General features: G+C 39.9%; 1 protein-coding gene across 2 annotated transcripts in view; it reads left to right on the top strand.

The window, feature by feature from the left end:
• GRID2 (glutamate ionotropic receptor delta type subunit 2) overlaps positions 1-16,035 on the top strand; it is a 677,452-nt gene that overhangs the window by 574,668 nt on the left and 86,749 nt on the right. For both annotated transcript variants that reach the window (XM_058803526.1, XM_058803525.1), the window contains 2 exons: positions 2,300-2,438; positions 12,480-12,675. In XM_058803526.1, coding sequence (XP_058659509.1) covers positions 2,300-2,438; positions 12,480-12,675 — 335 coding nt within the window. The remainder of the gene's footprint in view (positions 1-2,299; positions 2,439-12,479; positions 12,676-16,035) is intronic.

Below are 16,035 nucleotides of genomic sequence, written 5' to 3'. Positions count from 1 at the left end.
AGTGGTTTAAGAAGCCTCAGAACAAAAATTGTTAGAGGAGTGAGGAATTATTTTGATATGTGTTTATTGTACATGTACTTCAATACAAGCTTTGTCCTCAAGCTTCATTTATTGACTGCTGGTATACAAGGAACAACTGTGAATTAGGAACAAAGATTCACAAACATCAGGATGAAGTAAAAGCACTTGGGCTAGCCAGCATTCATGGGTTTTAAAGTCTATTTTTAACATGGGAGGGAAAAGGAAGAAGTAAAAGTGAATAGCGGGGAAAACTTTATCAAAGTATGGGAAAGCTGTGTGGACAGTAGGGAATGTTGTGGCTGAGAGATCTGTAGTGGCTTTTGTGTTCACTTGATGCACAGCATCCTCGCTTGAACCAGAAGGCAGGTGTGTGACTTTCAATGGTCCTCTCTCTTCTGACATTTAATTTCAATTCAAAAATGTGAGAATTTTGGAGTTTTACTCATAAAGCTGAAAAATGAATATGCAAGGATATCCAAAATATCATTGGTTTCTTCTCAATCCCACTAGCCATTCCAATTAAGTTTGAGGATTATCTGCAGGGATTGGCACCTGAAAGTTAAAAGGACAAACAGCCTTTTCTGATAAATGAATATAATTGCTCTTTTCATTTTATTAAAAAATCATTTTTTAATTAAGTATTTAAAAGACTTAGCAAAACTGTTGTAAAGTAGAAATACTCTGTTAAAAGTAATTAAAAATTCATGCAGCAGACAAACCCAAATCTTCAGATGTTGAAGTTAACGTTCATCTTTGATAATCCTTAGACTGAAATTATATCTCCCAATCTGATCAATAGATTCTTATTTCAGACGATTACATGGCATCTTGGAAATAAAAGAAAACTTGTTCCCAGATGTTTATGTCTAAGAGATTTTGTCTGTCAGTTCTGGAATTCTCAAAAGGCAAAGGATTTGAGTGTTTATATACCAAAAGTATAAATGAACGGAGTCAATTATTATTTCATATATGATACAGTTCCACATCACTGATACAGGAAAAAACTTTCAAATTGGTATGGCAATGCAGAGTCCCCAGTGTTTTTTATAGGTAAGAAAAATTCAGAATAAAGCAGTAAGAGCATCCTTAATAGATAACACTGATTAAACACCGCGTTTCTGTACATAAGTGAAAATCATTTGTTCTTGGAATGGGAATAATTCTAATTTGTATTCCCTTAAACCTACTTGCTGTGGAAACATTAAGAAGTTTTTACATAAGTGCAAAACAAACTATCTACAGATGGTTGAATTGGTAACAATTGCTTTTGCAAATCCCAGGCATTGTACCATCATAAGATTTTTCCTAGGAGAAACCTACTTCAAAAACAATATCAACTTCTCAAACTGCTGAGCGTAGAGGGAGAGGAAAAGGGTGAACATCTTGAGCAGTTGACTGTGGGTGTTTGCTGCGTTCACCTATCCCCCCTTAGTTACTTGTAGCTGTGACAAAACATACTGCAGACAAAAGGGGGATTTAAAAAATAACATTTTCCTCCATCTAAAAATCTGAGATTTATCTATTTTTTTAAACAGAAAGAGCTCTTGCAAATACTCCAAACTAGTGTGTTTTGGGGCAGTTGTTTGAATAAAAACTGCTGCTTTTCATGGCTTGCATCTCTCGGCTCTTGTCGCACAATCGATGGCTTGCAGCTCATCCTGGGAGGTTTAATTGCTGCTCATGTTCTGTTTACCTGGAAGTTGGATTTTAAAGGAAAGCAACTAGAGGAATACAAAACAATGTTTGCTTTCTTCTTAAATACGTGTGATTTTTTTTCCCTGTGTGTCCAAGTTCACTTGCAGCAAGTTGTACAAATACATATGGTTATCATGAGCATCTGCCTGCCTACAGAACTGTGAAAAGTAATTGTGGTTTGATGGGATTTTTAGACTTTACGTTCCCCAGAATGAAAGAAAAACTTAATTAAGGTTTGTAGATAAGATCTCTAAGGAAAGAACATTGTAAGATTTTCCTTTGGCTGCTTTTGTTCTGAGATGTAGAAGTCTATTTCCATTACTGGACAGGATTGGCAGATGAACTGCAATTAAAGGCACAATAGCAAAAGAGATTAAACACAGGAATGACAACTGACAGTGTGGGCTTCCTTCAGTGCTTTTCCTTGCATAGGAAGTGCAGCTCCCAATCCTGCTCAGTTCACTGAAGCACCAGGCTTTAATGGACTGCTTTAAGCTGTTAACCTTGGGGTCTAGTTATCCTGAGCTATGCACGAGCATTCCTCTGCCAAATGAAAATTCTTGCTTTTCCTTCTTCCCCACAGGAGGAGAGGTTCCATACACAACCCTGGCAACCCGACTGATGATGGGAGCCTGGTGGCTTTTTGCTTTGATTGTCATCTCCTCCTACACGGCCAACCTAGCAGCTTTCCTCACCATCACACGCATTGAGAACTCCATCCAGTAAGTTGATAAAGAATGATTCAAGGGAAAGGAGGGTGAACATAAATATACATGTAGAGGGGTATAAATGTTCTACTTAAATGTGAGAACAGGAATAAATGTTTATCTTCCTTGAGAAGTAGTTGGAAAGTTAGAAAAATACAATATACTGTGAGAGACTGTCGGTCTCCCTGGAGACAATTTGTTTTTAGGACTGGAATTGTTGGCCTCTAGCAGATGCTTTTCCTTGTGGCAGACATACATATGTATGTTTGCACACATACATATTTTGAAAGAGGCAATTGAGTTTGAGATGACCACACAGTGTCAGTGTTGGAAATAGGAAAGTATAAATTGCTGCTGCTTTGCATTGTGCATTCCACAATGCTTGCATTCTAACACTGGTCAGGAAGACCCCAATGCTTCTTTAATGTATGGGGAGCTCAGAGCTGATTTCACCCATTCTTGCCAAAGTAGAGATGTGTTGACAGCAACAACCAGTAATAAACTCACTGGTTTAGGAGCTCCTCTTTGCTCCTGCTCCCAGGAGCCCTCTTACTACATAAGCAGATCATGTTGTTCTCTTTTCCCTGTGTATTTGTTTCGTTTGCTTCATGCCTCCCAAAAAACAATGTCCTGGTCTTCTCCTGTCCCTTTTATGGTGAACTCTTTCTGTCACACCTTCCAGTCTTTTTCTGAAGATCATCTGATGTCATCTTTCCATACCACAGGAGCCTTTCTAGGTCTCCTATCCTGTCTCTCTGCCCTTTTGTACTCCAGTGTCCTCTCCTTCACCTAGGATACTGAGTTATCCTCGCTCCCGTTGCTCCAGTGATAACCTTCACCTTCAAATGCTCACTCCTGGGTCAAAGCACAGATTAGAAAATACAGGGAAGCATTAGCTGGCCAAGCACTGTGAGGGACAGCTGGCCATTTTTTCATAGCAGATTAATCTTGAGCCTACAAGTCTGTGAAAGTTTGTAAGAGTGACAAAATTACCCTTTCTTATATATCATTCTTTGCAAAAATCTCAGAGTGACTTTCAAGAAGAGAGGCACATTTCACTGTGTTTCTTCCTCCAGAAAGGTAAGAACTTGACCTTCAAGTCAGGCTCAATGCTGACCTTAGGGAAAATTCCGTTTTCCCAGTCCAGTCACTGATCCAAGTCCCTGGCTTGTGTGTATCATCCCCTAAGGTCCTTCTGCCTCTAGTTCAGATGCTTTCAAAATCTCTCTGAAATTCCCCTTGAGGCAGTGAGCCACTGTCACAGACTGAGCAGGGGGAGCCTTGGCCTCCTGTGAGTTCACAGGTCAGGATCAAGCATCGCTGCGTGCCAGCAGTCACTGTGCTCACACAAAGGTACTTCTCCTCTGGGTGAGGATTTTCTGTGAGCTAAAACCAATCCAGGCTTTCACACAGGCTGGCAAACATCTTCAATAGCAGACAAGTTTCATTTGCAGTTGAAGCCCAAGCTGGACCCAAGGGCAGAAGCAGTACTTAGCTTTGAGTGCATGGTTATGTCCTGACCCTTGGGTAGAGGGAGAAGTTGGTGTTCCATGGACCAAATTGCCCAGGCTTTGCAAGTCCTTACACTCCAAATTGGAAATCTTATATGGTTGTTATCCTTCCTTTCTGAGGTAACAGCCTCACCACTTTCATCTATTAGAGGGCTCCATACTCTAAGACAGAGATATATAAAATAGACTAAAAGTCATGAGGAAATGAGAAAATTACTCCCCTGATACAGTTGTATTACAAGTTCAATCAAGTTACCTTTACTTTTTTGTGTGTTCTGAATGACAGATTTTGGTATTTTGACACAACCCAACCATTTGACTCCATAGCCTCAATTATAATCCCTTCAAAATTTGGATAGGAGTAAAATGATATTCCGTGTCAATGTTTGTCAGCATTGATCTTGATATTTTGAGGGAAGTTGATTTATTATTTTTTTTTAAGTTTTAAACAATTTAAATTTGACTAAGGACTATGAAGAAACAACATGGGAATTTATATATGCAGAATAAATTATAATGATATAGTCACTTATTCATTTTGTCCCTAGAAGATTGAAATATGCTTCTGCATTCTGCTTTGAAATCATGTCCCTTCTAGTTTTGAAGTAGTCAAGAAAAATGTTCAAATTACTGTGACAAATCTCTGTGTTTTCTTATGATGTGCAAAAAAGAATAAAATGTACCCAAACTATAATTTAATACATCTTCATTTTTTTCTTGCAGTTTATTATGATGTCACTAGAGAAGCCTCAGTGGAATTTTGAGGTTATTATGTACAGTTGGGATTACATTGGTCTTTGTGCTGTATTATTTATGGGCAGAGTAACTGAAAATGTTTTATTCAGTAGAAAATGTTGCAGCTGGGAAGCTCCTGGAATAAAAGAGCAGACATCTTTCAACAGCACTTCCAGCTCAAAAATAGAGTAATTAGATGTGTTTAGTATCCATTAGGGAATGAAGTTATCCTAACTATGGTGTGAGTATAAAACTTCAGTTTACAAAACTGCCAAAATTGGAACTTAAACCAGCACATAAGAGAGAGGAGGTTTGTTTATCATGGTGAATTACTGCAAAGTGGAAAACATGAATAAGCAATAAAGAAAAAAAGCTGATGCTCCTTTTTTCCTTTTTCTTTTTTTTTTTTTTTAACAGTTCAAATTGTACCTTGGGGAGCCTTCAAGGCCAGAATGGAAATGAGTATAAGCATTAAAAAAAAAAATAATCCAGATTCTGCTGGTAGTGCTTGTCAGCTTCAGACAAGCCAGAAAAAAAGGAAGAAAACTAAATCAGTGGGTTTGCACAGATATAAAAAGTAGTTAATAGTTTTTCATTTCAGATTTCCAGGTAGCATCAGATATTAGTGTGTTGTTGTAGGTATGGTCCTCATGATATCTTTTACAAAAGATAGGAGGATTCAAGCAGCTAACAGCACATATAATTTCCATGAAACATTTGGTAGTTACTGCATTTCACCTTTTGGATATGAAGCTAGTTTGTGTTCAGAGCTCTTGCAGCTGGAGTGAAGGCTGGGCCACTCTTCCTAGTCAGTGTCTCATGGTATCCAGAGCTCTATTTGGAGTAGCAAAGCATGCAAAATTTTATCAGCCCATCCACTAAGGAGGACCCTTCGAAAAATAAGTGTTCCCTTTCCCTGTAGAGTTTCAAATTAGATCTTTGTATAACCTCACTTGATGACATTTGTGCTCTGCCTCAATACTCAGTTTGAAGCAAATTTTTTGCAGTTTTTAAATTAATTCAGAGAAACTAGAAGAAAAAGAATGGGTGTTAAATCTGCTTTTCCAGAGAAATGGCTACTCTTAGTACCTTTGGGAGCTCTGCCAACACACAACATCAAGAGCAGAGGCACTCAAGTTCTAAAGTAGTTCCTAGATGCATCTTTTGTTCACACTTGACCCGCACTGCAGATGACATTTAAATCAAGACACTCAGCATTTCAAATGCCATAACGCTGTGGCAGCAAAGCATAATTTCTGTGCTTTTAAATCTTTAGATAACTTTTGCAAATGCAACATAAATTAATAGTAATTAGGAGTGGCTTTTCTTGGTAAATGCCAAATGAATTTGGAGGTCCTGAGCTATTTCTAGGAGGTGCTCATATTCTTAATTTCATCACTGAGCCAGTGTTGACATTATTATGTTTTATGATTCCTTTAGCATCAAATTAGAGTCCATTGGCAGAGATTGATTTTATTCAAATTACTGCACTGTGTTTCTGGATTAGGAGGGAGTGTCACCACCTCATGAGCACTGACATTTAGCAGGAAGGTTGTGAGAGTGGGTGAACAGAGAAGAAGTCAAAGGATTTGCCATATAAAGCCTGGTGTTAGGTGGTTTCAAGTTTAATCCACTTCTAAAATGTGGAAGTGTGAGAGTTTAGATTGTACATGCTGTGGAGGGAAGTGTGCATCTTTTGTCTTCTTCTGTAAAATCAGAAGTTCACATTATGCTTTCCATTTTATAACAAGTGTGTCTTGTTTGCTAGGTGAGACCTCTGCCTCCAAAAATGGAGGCATAGTCTTTCTTTCTTAGCCATTTTTTCCCCAACATTTTGCTAAACCATGATTCACCTGAAGCTAAGAATTCCTTAAGGCTTCATAGAGCTCAGTGGAGCTGACTGCAGGATTTCTGCAAGGGGGTTGCACAGAATGCAGTAATTAGATATTGCCCAATGCATGTCCATTAATCTTTTCTTTAACATGGTTCAGCCTGCCAGCAATATTTCAGGTTTCTGCCACAGGTCACCCTGACAACAGTCAAACCCCCTTGGCATAATGTGCCCTGTTCCCTAACCCTAAATCTGCTTCTGAATTATTCCTTACTGTCCTAAGGGGAAAAAAAAAAAAAAACCAACCAGACAAATGAACAAAATACCCACAAAAGCACTGAAAACTTTATCTGAATCAGTCATAAATAAAGACTTCAGTGCAGGCCATGGCATTGGTTGTTTTTTGCTGAAAATTTAGTGACCATATCTTGCAGACAGCTCTGTGCAGCCCTCAAGTCTAGCACAGCTAGCCTGAATTGATCTATAACCCAGGTTTACAAAGAAGTGCTGATGCCCAAGTCTCTGACCTCAGTGGTATTTTATCACCTAAAAAGAAATTCAGTTACTTCTTTATGAAGCTGACTTTTTGCTTTGCAACATTTTTCTGTGTACTTTTTTAATACTTGTGGCTGACATATGTGAACATGTTACCAATTCTGAGTCTAGGATTTGAATTTACAGAAAAGGGTACGCTCTGGAGAAGGAAACATATCCAAATCCTACTACATTTTTCTTCTAGCTGTAGGCAGAGATAATTTCTTAAATTGCAAAGTAGCTGATTTGTACTAAGCCATAAAATGAAAATGACCTGACAACTGCTGCCTGATTAAGGTGTAGAATACTAAGCAAAAGCAACAAATGCTGAAAAATACATCTATCTCTTAATAACTCTTCCTCAATTGATTAAATTCCTTCTCAGAATAGCCCTATTAGCCTAGTTAATTTAGGATAATATTGATGCTGGGATAATATTGGTATTATCCCAGTAATTGCAATGAGAAAAAAATTTATTATAAAGACCACACATAATATTTTTCCTCACAATGCTGCATGAGTGATAGACAAAAATAAACTGAATGTTCTGACAGCATGGTCACTTCCCTAGAGGTAGAATTTATCTGTACACAAACTCAGTTAAAGGTATCTAATTTATTAACAATTTTTTGAGCTACATCTGCTTTTTAATATTTTTTAACAATTTTTATCATTCAATACCTTGTTGCTTCAAAACTAGAAATTCAAAGAGAAAAGTTTTAAAATGTGAAAATATCATTTGCTTACTCATGCTAATGAGTGCTTTGCTTTGCAGATAGTTCACCTGGGAACTATCAAAAAATTACATTTCACTGTGGGTAATGGAATCAGGATTTGGGCATCAAAGGATCCCTTGCAGGAATTCACTATCTTCACAAATACTTTTTCTTTATTTTGAGATCTGGTGTGGCAGCTGTGTTGGTGAGATTGGGGACAAGAGTGAGGCTGAGGATTTACGTGTCCACTAAGGGCAATTGTCTGAAAAGAGAATGAGTTGTTTAATCCAGGAACAGAGGTACACCAACCAATGTGTAACCTATAAACCAGCAGTTTTAAGAGTTCTTTCTTCTGTAAAGGAATCTCAGTGGTTTAATAATTCTAGTAGCTCTCTCAAACTTTATCATTTCCCTTTGTTTTTCTGTACTTTGTTTTGCTGTACCTTCTAGGTTGAGTGTCTCAGCAGCACTTGGCAGAGCTGTGGGTTATTAAACAAACAGCTTCTCAAGGAGGTCATGTATATTATGATCCCATTTTACATGTTTGTGTGAGGGGAGGGAGTCACTGATGTGTGACAGATCTTTGCTGTGTTTGCAGCTTGCCTGTGCAGCAGTATATACACATGTGCACCTCCAAGGCTCCCAGACTTCTTTCTTGCTCTCAGCATATGGTCAGGTGAACGAGAACTTTGGGTTTACTGCCAACAACAGCATTTAGCCCATCCACAGAGTTTACACTTAAATTTGTCTTGCTTTTGTCCTCTTGTCATCATTTTCTCAGCGTGGAGCCTCACCTGCGACTGTGAAAAGATGCAAGTAGGGCAGCTGAGAGGCATCCTGCACTTCAGGGCAGCACATCTAACAGAGAGGCACTGCAGACTCCAGTTAATGCCACACGTGGCAGCTACAACATGCCTTCCTGAAGGCATTGACATAATTCTTCTCCTTGTTATTTCCCTGCTGGTGGTGCCTTTGTGTGTGATAGCACGCTTGCTTCCCAGCCTGTTTGCTTCCCATACCTGGCTGTAGTACACTCCAAGACTAATAGCTCTTGTCTTGTGCTGGTTTGCCCTTCTGAAAATAACAAAGTTGCTTTTATAGCCACAAGATAGACACAGGAGCTCTTTTTCTTTTGTGCTGCTTTTAACTGATTTGCGGCAGCAGCTACACCTGTCAATTATATCCTGCTTAGCAATGATATATCCAAAAAATGCTTTGTTGCTTGTTATATTAGAAATTAAATGGCTATACAGAGTCCTGTAATGATTGCAATTTTACTAATTGTTGTCACTAGAAATTGGAGACCAGATAAATACTTTTGGTACACTTTTCTGGTATGACAAATAACAATTACAGGACATTGCAGTATGCATCTTGTGACAGCTGATTGCACTGCTGAGCGCTGCCAGTTGATTACAGGAATGTACTGGCAGGAGCAGGAGCAGAATGGATGAATACAGTGTGCTGTATTTATCTAGTGCCTTTCATCAGTGATGCTTTTGACAGATAGACAGACTGTCAGCACTTTGCACAACACTTTGCCTAATGGTAAAATAAGGAGAAGCTCTCAGCAAGACCCACTGCTGCCTGCCAGGGTGCAGAGCTGTGCTCAGCCTGGATGTTGCAGGGTTTTATTCATCCCCAGGTACAGAGCTTTGTATTTGTCCTTGCTGAATTTCACACCCCATTGCTCCAGCCTTTCTAGGCCCATCTGAAATTCAGCCTGTCCTTGAGCAGGTCCCTCCAGGCAATGCCATCTGCAAACTTGACAGGAGGGTGCTTGCTTACCTCCTCCAAGTCACTGGTACAGCCCTGTCCCAGGTTAGACCTCTGGGGTACCTGGTAGCAGCCTGCAGGTGAGAGATGCCATGAGGAGGACAATCCAATTGGGAATTTATCAAACCTGCTTTCCCACACTGCTGTACCTAATGACCTCCTTTGGAAACAGGAATATTGTGGCAGGCAGATAGGCAGGCTGCCTTGCTAAAGGTAATCTATGTCAGTGTCTCTAGTCTTGCCCACAAATGAAGTAATTTTAGTGTAGAAGGCAACCAAATTGGTCAGGCATGACTTACTTTTGGTGAGTCGATGTTGAGTGCTGCCTCTAGTCTGCTTTTCCTTCATGTGCTCAGAAATGTGCTAAGGGCTTATTCCTTGAGGTTGGACAACCAGCAGTAATTCCATGAATAATGTTTTTTTCACTTTCTTAATAAAGTCTGGATATTTTCTTTCTTCTGTACCAAGGAATCTCCCCTAGCCTCCTTCACCTTGCAAAAATTAAAGTTGGTGGCCTTGCAAGGACACAGGCTAGCTTTCTCAGCACACTCTGATTTCTATGGATCTAGTGATCCCAATCAATCCCTGCCTTGTCTGGTTGGGATTTACCTGACAACTTACTGCTCATTGTTAGTTGAACCCTGTCACTGTTTGTTGAACATGTCTTCTTGAACTCTGCCTGTAGTCACAAGGGCCTGGGGGACCTTGGTGGGGAAGAGTGAGGCAATGCAGGCACTGAGTGCCTCAGCTGTAGCTGTGATTGCTGTCCCCATCCACAGGGTCACACTCTTCTTGTTCAGCCTTTTAGCTCTGCAAAAGCTGTTCTTGTTACCCTTGAAATCCCTCGAGAGCATCTGCTCTTACTGAATATTTCTCATGCTACCCAGAGTTGCTGGGAAATGTTTCCAAACTCCTCCTGTGAAGATTGTCCTGTCTGCTTCCACTGTCTGTATATTGTTTGGTGGGAGGAAGTTCTTTTTGAAATTCTGAGGGGTTTCAGAGTAATTTCAAAGTATAATAGATTATTTGCTTGCTTTCCCTGGAGAAACCTACCTGGTGTCTATATCTAGACTTCAGGACTGACCTTGAAAATTGTATTAATCCTTATTTCAGTATGTTTATTAAACTTAAGCACATGACCGAAGTACCTTACATTGGTAATACCCCTGACTGCCATTTTTTAAAATATTTACTTCATTCCTTTTGCTCATTGGCTGTAAGGAGGTTTCACATTTTTGCTTACAGCTCAGCCATTTTATATTTAATTTTTAACAACTCTTGGGTGTTTATCTGGACCTGACAATTCTTTTTTTTTACTATTCAGTTGCAATAAGTACCACAATACTTATTGTTCTGATGCCTTAGTCTGCCAGAGTCTCATATTTTTCCTCACAGAACAGGGCATGTCATGGTCCTCTGGTAGAATATCAATACACTTGGTTTCAGGAAATGTTACATGCAGTATCTTGCCTTTGATGATTCCATATATGTACAGATTCTTTGCAGGTCCCCTGTTTAAAAGGAATGCAATCTTGTTGGAGAAAGTGAGATAATTTTGAGAGGTTTTAATACCATTAGTTATTTACTCCTCACAATTACATTTATCCCTTCCTTATAATTACCATATGTTATCTGATTAGAATTTAGCTCTTGGTCCATGTTTTCCTAAGCCCATATGTCTAAACTTCAAATTATTTCTTTTTTACTCAGCTAACATCTAAACTCTTGCCATTGATCTCTATTGATTTCTTCTTTTCCTGCTTTCTGTTTTGTTCATGGCATGCATATCCTGTGAGATGTCATTACTGTTTTCTTCAGTGCCATCCTCATTACACCTAAGAATTTAATTTCTTCCAATCCCCACCCCACAGGGCCATTTTCACTGGCCTTCATATTTACATTTTTTAGAAATACAGCTTGGAATTGGTTGAGTTTCCTACATTGCTGTTTGCATTTTCTGTGTCGGTAATAAGCTTTTACAATTTGCTATTGCCTTCTTTAAGACAGCATTGAGCTCCTTGATTGTCCTTATGTGTCATCCACTAGATTTGTGCAGTTTATACACAGTTAATTTGTGCTGGGAAAGCTGTAATGGGTTTTAAGCAGTAGACGTATTGCAGTAGTTACTTTGAAATTTTAATGAGTGCCATTAAAGAATCAAAGGTACTGGAGAGCAATTCAACAGGAAAGGAAAATAAAAGCCAAGAAGTAAGGAAACTTTAAATGGTTCTAACATACAGTTTTGAAGTTCAAAGCAAGTTTGGTTGACTAAACCCCACTTGGGATGTTTTAGAAACTTTGAAAATGGTTTGAAAATGGTTTATTTATTTTGGTTTATAGGGAAGGGTAAGAGTACGTAACAAGTAAAGCAGAACAAATCTATTAGACTAAATAACATGAAAATATGATGAAAAAGCAGTTCATGAAAATGCAGCAGAAATATTCTCATTGCTGAAACTAATACAAGATGTGACCTATGAGATGGATGCACAGTTCAGTGCAGGAACACCCCCACCAAACTGCCCTGCACAGTGAAACCCAGGAGCGCACAGAGCTGCTCTGTCCAGGTGCTCTGGGATGGATTTCTGAGTTCTGGTGCTGCCACCAGCTCCCCACAGCAGGGTGTGTGTTTGCACTGTAGATGGGCGATTCTGATTCCAATGTTCCCTGCTTTTCCCTGGCCCCTGCTCATAGGAGCTTGGCATTTCCCAGCACCCCCTTGCCCCTTCTCTTTCTTTTTCATCCATTTTCACTTTTTCCACCCCTTCCTTTCTCTTCATATTGCTCTTTTTGTCTTAAATCATCAAAAAAAAAAAGGGAGAAAAAGCCCAATAGAAGAAAGTGTCATGACACCTGTCTTCCTCTGCATTACCCTTTGTTTGCCTGCAGCTCCTTCCTCTTGAGAAAGTGGATTAAAGCCTCCCGTGTCTCTTTTCCTTCCCCACCACTGAAGGTCTCTGCAGGATCTGTCGCGGCAGACGGACATTCCGTACGGCACCGTGCTGGACTCGGCCGTGTACGAGCACGTGCGGGTGAAGGGCATGAACCCCTTCGAGAGGGACAGCATGTACGCCCAGATGTGGCACATGATCAACAGGAGCAACGGCTCCGAGAACAACGTCCTCGAGTCCACGGCAGGCATTCAGAAGGTACTGGCACCCTTCCTTTGTGCTTCCCTTGGGAGATGCTCTGTGTTGCACCACGTTTGCTTTGCTGTTGCAATCGTGCCTTTAATCAATTCCTGAAAGCCCATTGTGCCTGCACCGAGGATTGGGACTTCTCAGGTTTGTGGCATTGAATGGCATTTTAATGTCTAAGTACCTAGACTGTTTGATCCTAAAAGTATTTACAGGTGTTTTTATAGGAGATGGCTGCACTTGTAAGGGTGCAAAACAGGAATAGGAACACTGCACACAGAACCCTTTCCTCTTCGCAGAAGAGAAAAGCAAGGCACAATTCTTCCCAAGAATATTTCTGGGTTTCACATTCTCTGAATCTCAGAGAAAGGAAAAACAATTCTTATCATTTTCTGTGCCTGTGTTTGTGCAGAAGTAGAATGCAGTATAGCGATTGTTTACCCAGAGTGATGGTGTTTTGTTTCCTCGGCCTATCAGGGCCAAGTGTGTGTGTGTGTCAGGACTGTCGGCTGACAGTCACAGAATTCAGTGCAGAGTGGAGTGCTTGGCAGATTCAGTTTAGATGTAATGTAAGATAGTGTTATATAATATAGAATAATATAGTATAATAAAGTAATTAATTAGCCTTCTGATAAGATGGAGTCAGAGGCATCATTCTCTCCCCTCGTCGGGGATCCCTGCGAATTCTATGCCCCAGAATACAAGAAATTGATTAGCTTTATTTTGTAGCCTCCTGACACTGAAAATCCTGGCCTTCTGTTGTAGCTCTGGGTCGCGTTTGTTTTGAGATACAAAGGCAGGAATGGATGATTTGACTTTTAAAAGAGTCTCAGAAACACATTCTGCAGTAGGCTTGGCAGTGGAAAAACACTTTGAGAGCTTTTTGTAGGCACATTTGTAAATGCAGTACTTCCCTCCCAAATTCTGGCTGACAGCTGCGACTTTTAAAGAAACACCAGTCCATGAAAGGATTCATTTTAAGAGTCAATATAAGTTGATGAGTGACTGTACACAAGCTTTTCCCCTAGTGTTGTATCTTTATATTCAGACTTCTAAATCAAATCAAAGAAATATAATATTTTGCTGACTTTATTTTAAACTTCAATATGGGATGATTTCTTACAGAAAATATCCATAAGTTGTATGTTCACATTGTTACAATCTCCATTTTTCTGAAAATCCAGATGAACTCTGGTTTTTTGTCTCCACCAAAATCCATTGGCCAGGAAAACCTGACATTTCTGATGTTCTCACTCTAGACAGTAACAAGAGAAAAGAGTATGTTAAGAAGAATGACGCAATCACTGGTGAGCTTTTGATAATAGAAGAACTGAAAAATAACAAAGATTATTTAGAGTTTTAAAAATCCCCAACCCAGCCTCTGGATAACCAAGATCATATTTTCTCCTCTGAAGGACTAAACAGCATTAAAAAAGAGGCAGGAGAGGTCCTGGGGAACTGCACTTTTGAAACCCTTTTAGATAAAGTCATAAGCTGAAAGAGCAAGGAAAAAAGGTCTGAAGATTTATTGGCTAGAGGAAATTGCTTTTTTTGAGAGAACATATTTTAGCTCAGTTTGTAAGTGGCTGATAAAGCTGGGATTTGCCTTTTGTATATATATATAAAAAGCCCAAAACCAAGAACCTGCGCTCCTTCTGGTTTCCCTTCCCAAGTTATAAAATGAGTTTCAGAAGGCTCAAAAGACCAGAGTACATCAAACATAGCTGTGCTCACTAACAACTTTTAGCTTGAAGAACCAAACAAATGGTATATCCTGCTGGCAGGTAATTCCAGATTACAGTCCTTGAATTTTCATTCTTGGAGACGTGGGAGTTGCTGTCCTAAAACCTACAAAACCAGAAACATCCAAGTGCTTAATTTACCATGCTTTTGCTTCCCAGGAATAGGCAAACAATGATGTCAAAAACTAAGTTGTGTCAAGAGAGCAAGCCAACCAGCTTCCAGTTTTAAAAAAACAGACGTCTTAGGTCTGATACTAATGAACTTTCATCTACCTGTGGGTGCACAATTTCTCCCCTTCCTTCAATTTACAGGAAGAAATTGCACAGAAAAAGATTATTTGCCAGCTGCTGTTCACAAGAAGCTTTTGGGAAGTTGTAGTTGGCCTGCTTGGAAAGAAAGCTGCATAAAGGAAGTGACGTTAAAAGCTGATCTTAGGCAAGGGAAACTAATAATTTAAAAGGTATCTGATAAAAGGCAGAGATTATAATCTCTGTAACACATTTCAAAAAATGAAAACATTTCTTAAAGAATTAATGGGTCCCCTTAGCCTGTTTATATGCTTCATAATGCTCTTCAGGGTCTTTAATGAATTTATCTGGCCACATCAGAGCTATTAACCTGATTATAACCCTGGGCAAGATACACCAACAGGTCTTCCTCTGTGCCTCATTTTATTTCCCCAGTTCATCAGCACTAAAGTGTGACTGAACAGCAGCTTGTCCAGGCTCTGTGAGAGCATCACCTCAGCAACCCTTCCTGGGGTGCCAAGTGAGACAGCAGAGATTTAATGAGTGCTCCAGACAGGTGCAGGGAAAGGGACTCCCACTCAGCTGGGTAATGACCACGAAGGGGTTGGCACAGGAGGGACCACCATGGGAAACAGCTGTGCAGGGATGCAGTGGACACTCCCATCTTTAGCAGCACCCCTTGCTGCACCACCTCAGAGCTTAAATGAGGTTTGCAAGGAGCCTTCACAGAAGACACTTCCCAAAATATTTTTGTATAATCCCAAAAGTTCTTTCATTTTGTCTTGCTTTTATCCTGACAGCTCCAGTGGAGCTGGCACTATTTTATTGTGAGGAAAGTAGCAGTCTAATGCTAATGTATATATAAACAGGGGGAAGAGGAGAGAGGCCAACCACTGATTCCCTCAGCACCTCAGCCCCCTCGCTCAGCAGGGCTGCCTGCTTGCTGTACCAGAGTCTTTGTGGGGAGTGGCACCTGTGTGAGTGCAAATACAATGCAGCCAAATGACAGTGATTGCTCAGCCCCACTTTAAATCAGGCATTCTGCTGCTTTGACCTGCTTTTCCTGGCAGGAGGGCAGGGCAGACAAGAGAAATAAGATGGGAAGATCATGCCATTGTAAGTTTTCAGGTTTTGGTATTTATTGGTCCTGTTCCTCTCATAAATCAGGTGCATACATATCACTGTGTGTGCTCCTGTTCCACCCATAGTGAACAGCTATAAATACCACAGGTCCAGCTAGAGAACAGCTGGATAGATTTACCCTGAAGAGAGAGCAGTTTTAAATACCTCAAACAGGAGACAGCCTGAAAAGCACAGGCACTTTAGATATTTTCTTCCACTTATTGTCTCTTCCTGTCTCAAAAGACAGCAAAAAGCTGTT

This window comes from Ammospiza caudacuta, chromosome 4, assembly GCF_027887145.1.
Source record: "Ammospiza caudacuta isolate bAmmCau1 chromosome 4, bAmmCau1.pri, whole genome shotgun sequence".
Lineage (NCBI taxonomy): Eukaryota > Metazoa > Chordata > Aves > Passeriformes > Passerellidae > Ammospiza > Ammospiza caudacuta.
Note: the sequence above shows the minus strand (reverse complement) of the source record. Positions and strands in the feature narration are given on the sequence as shown.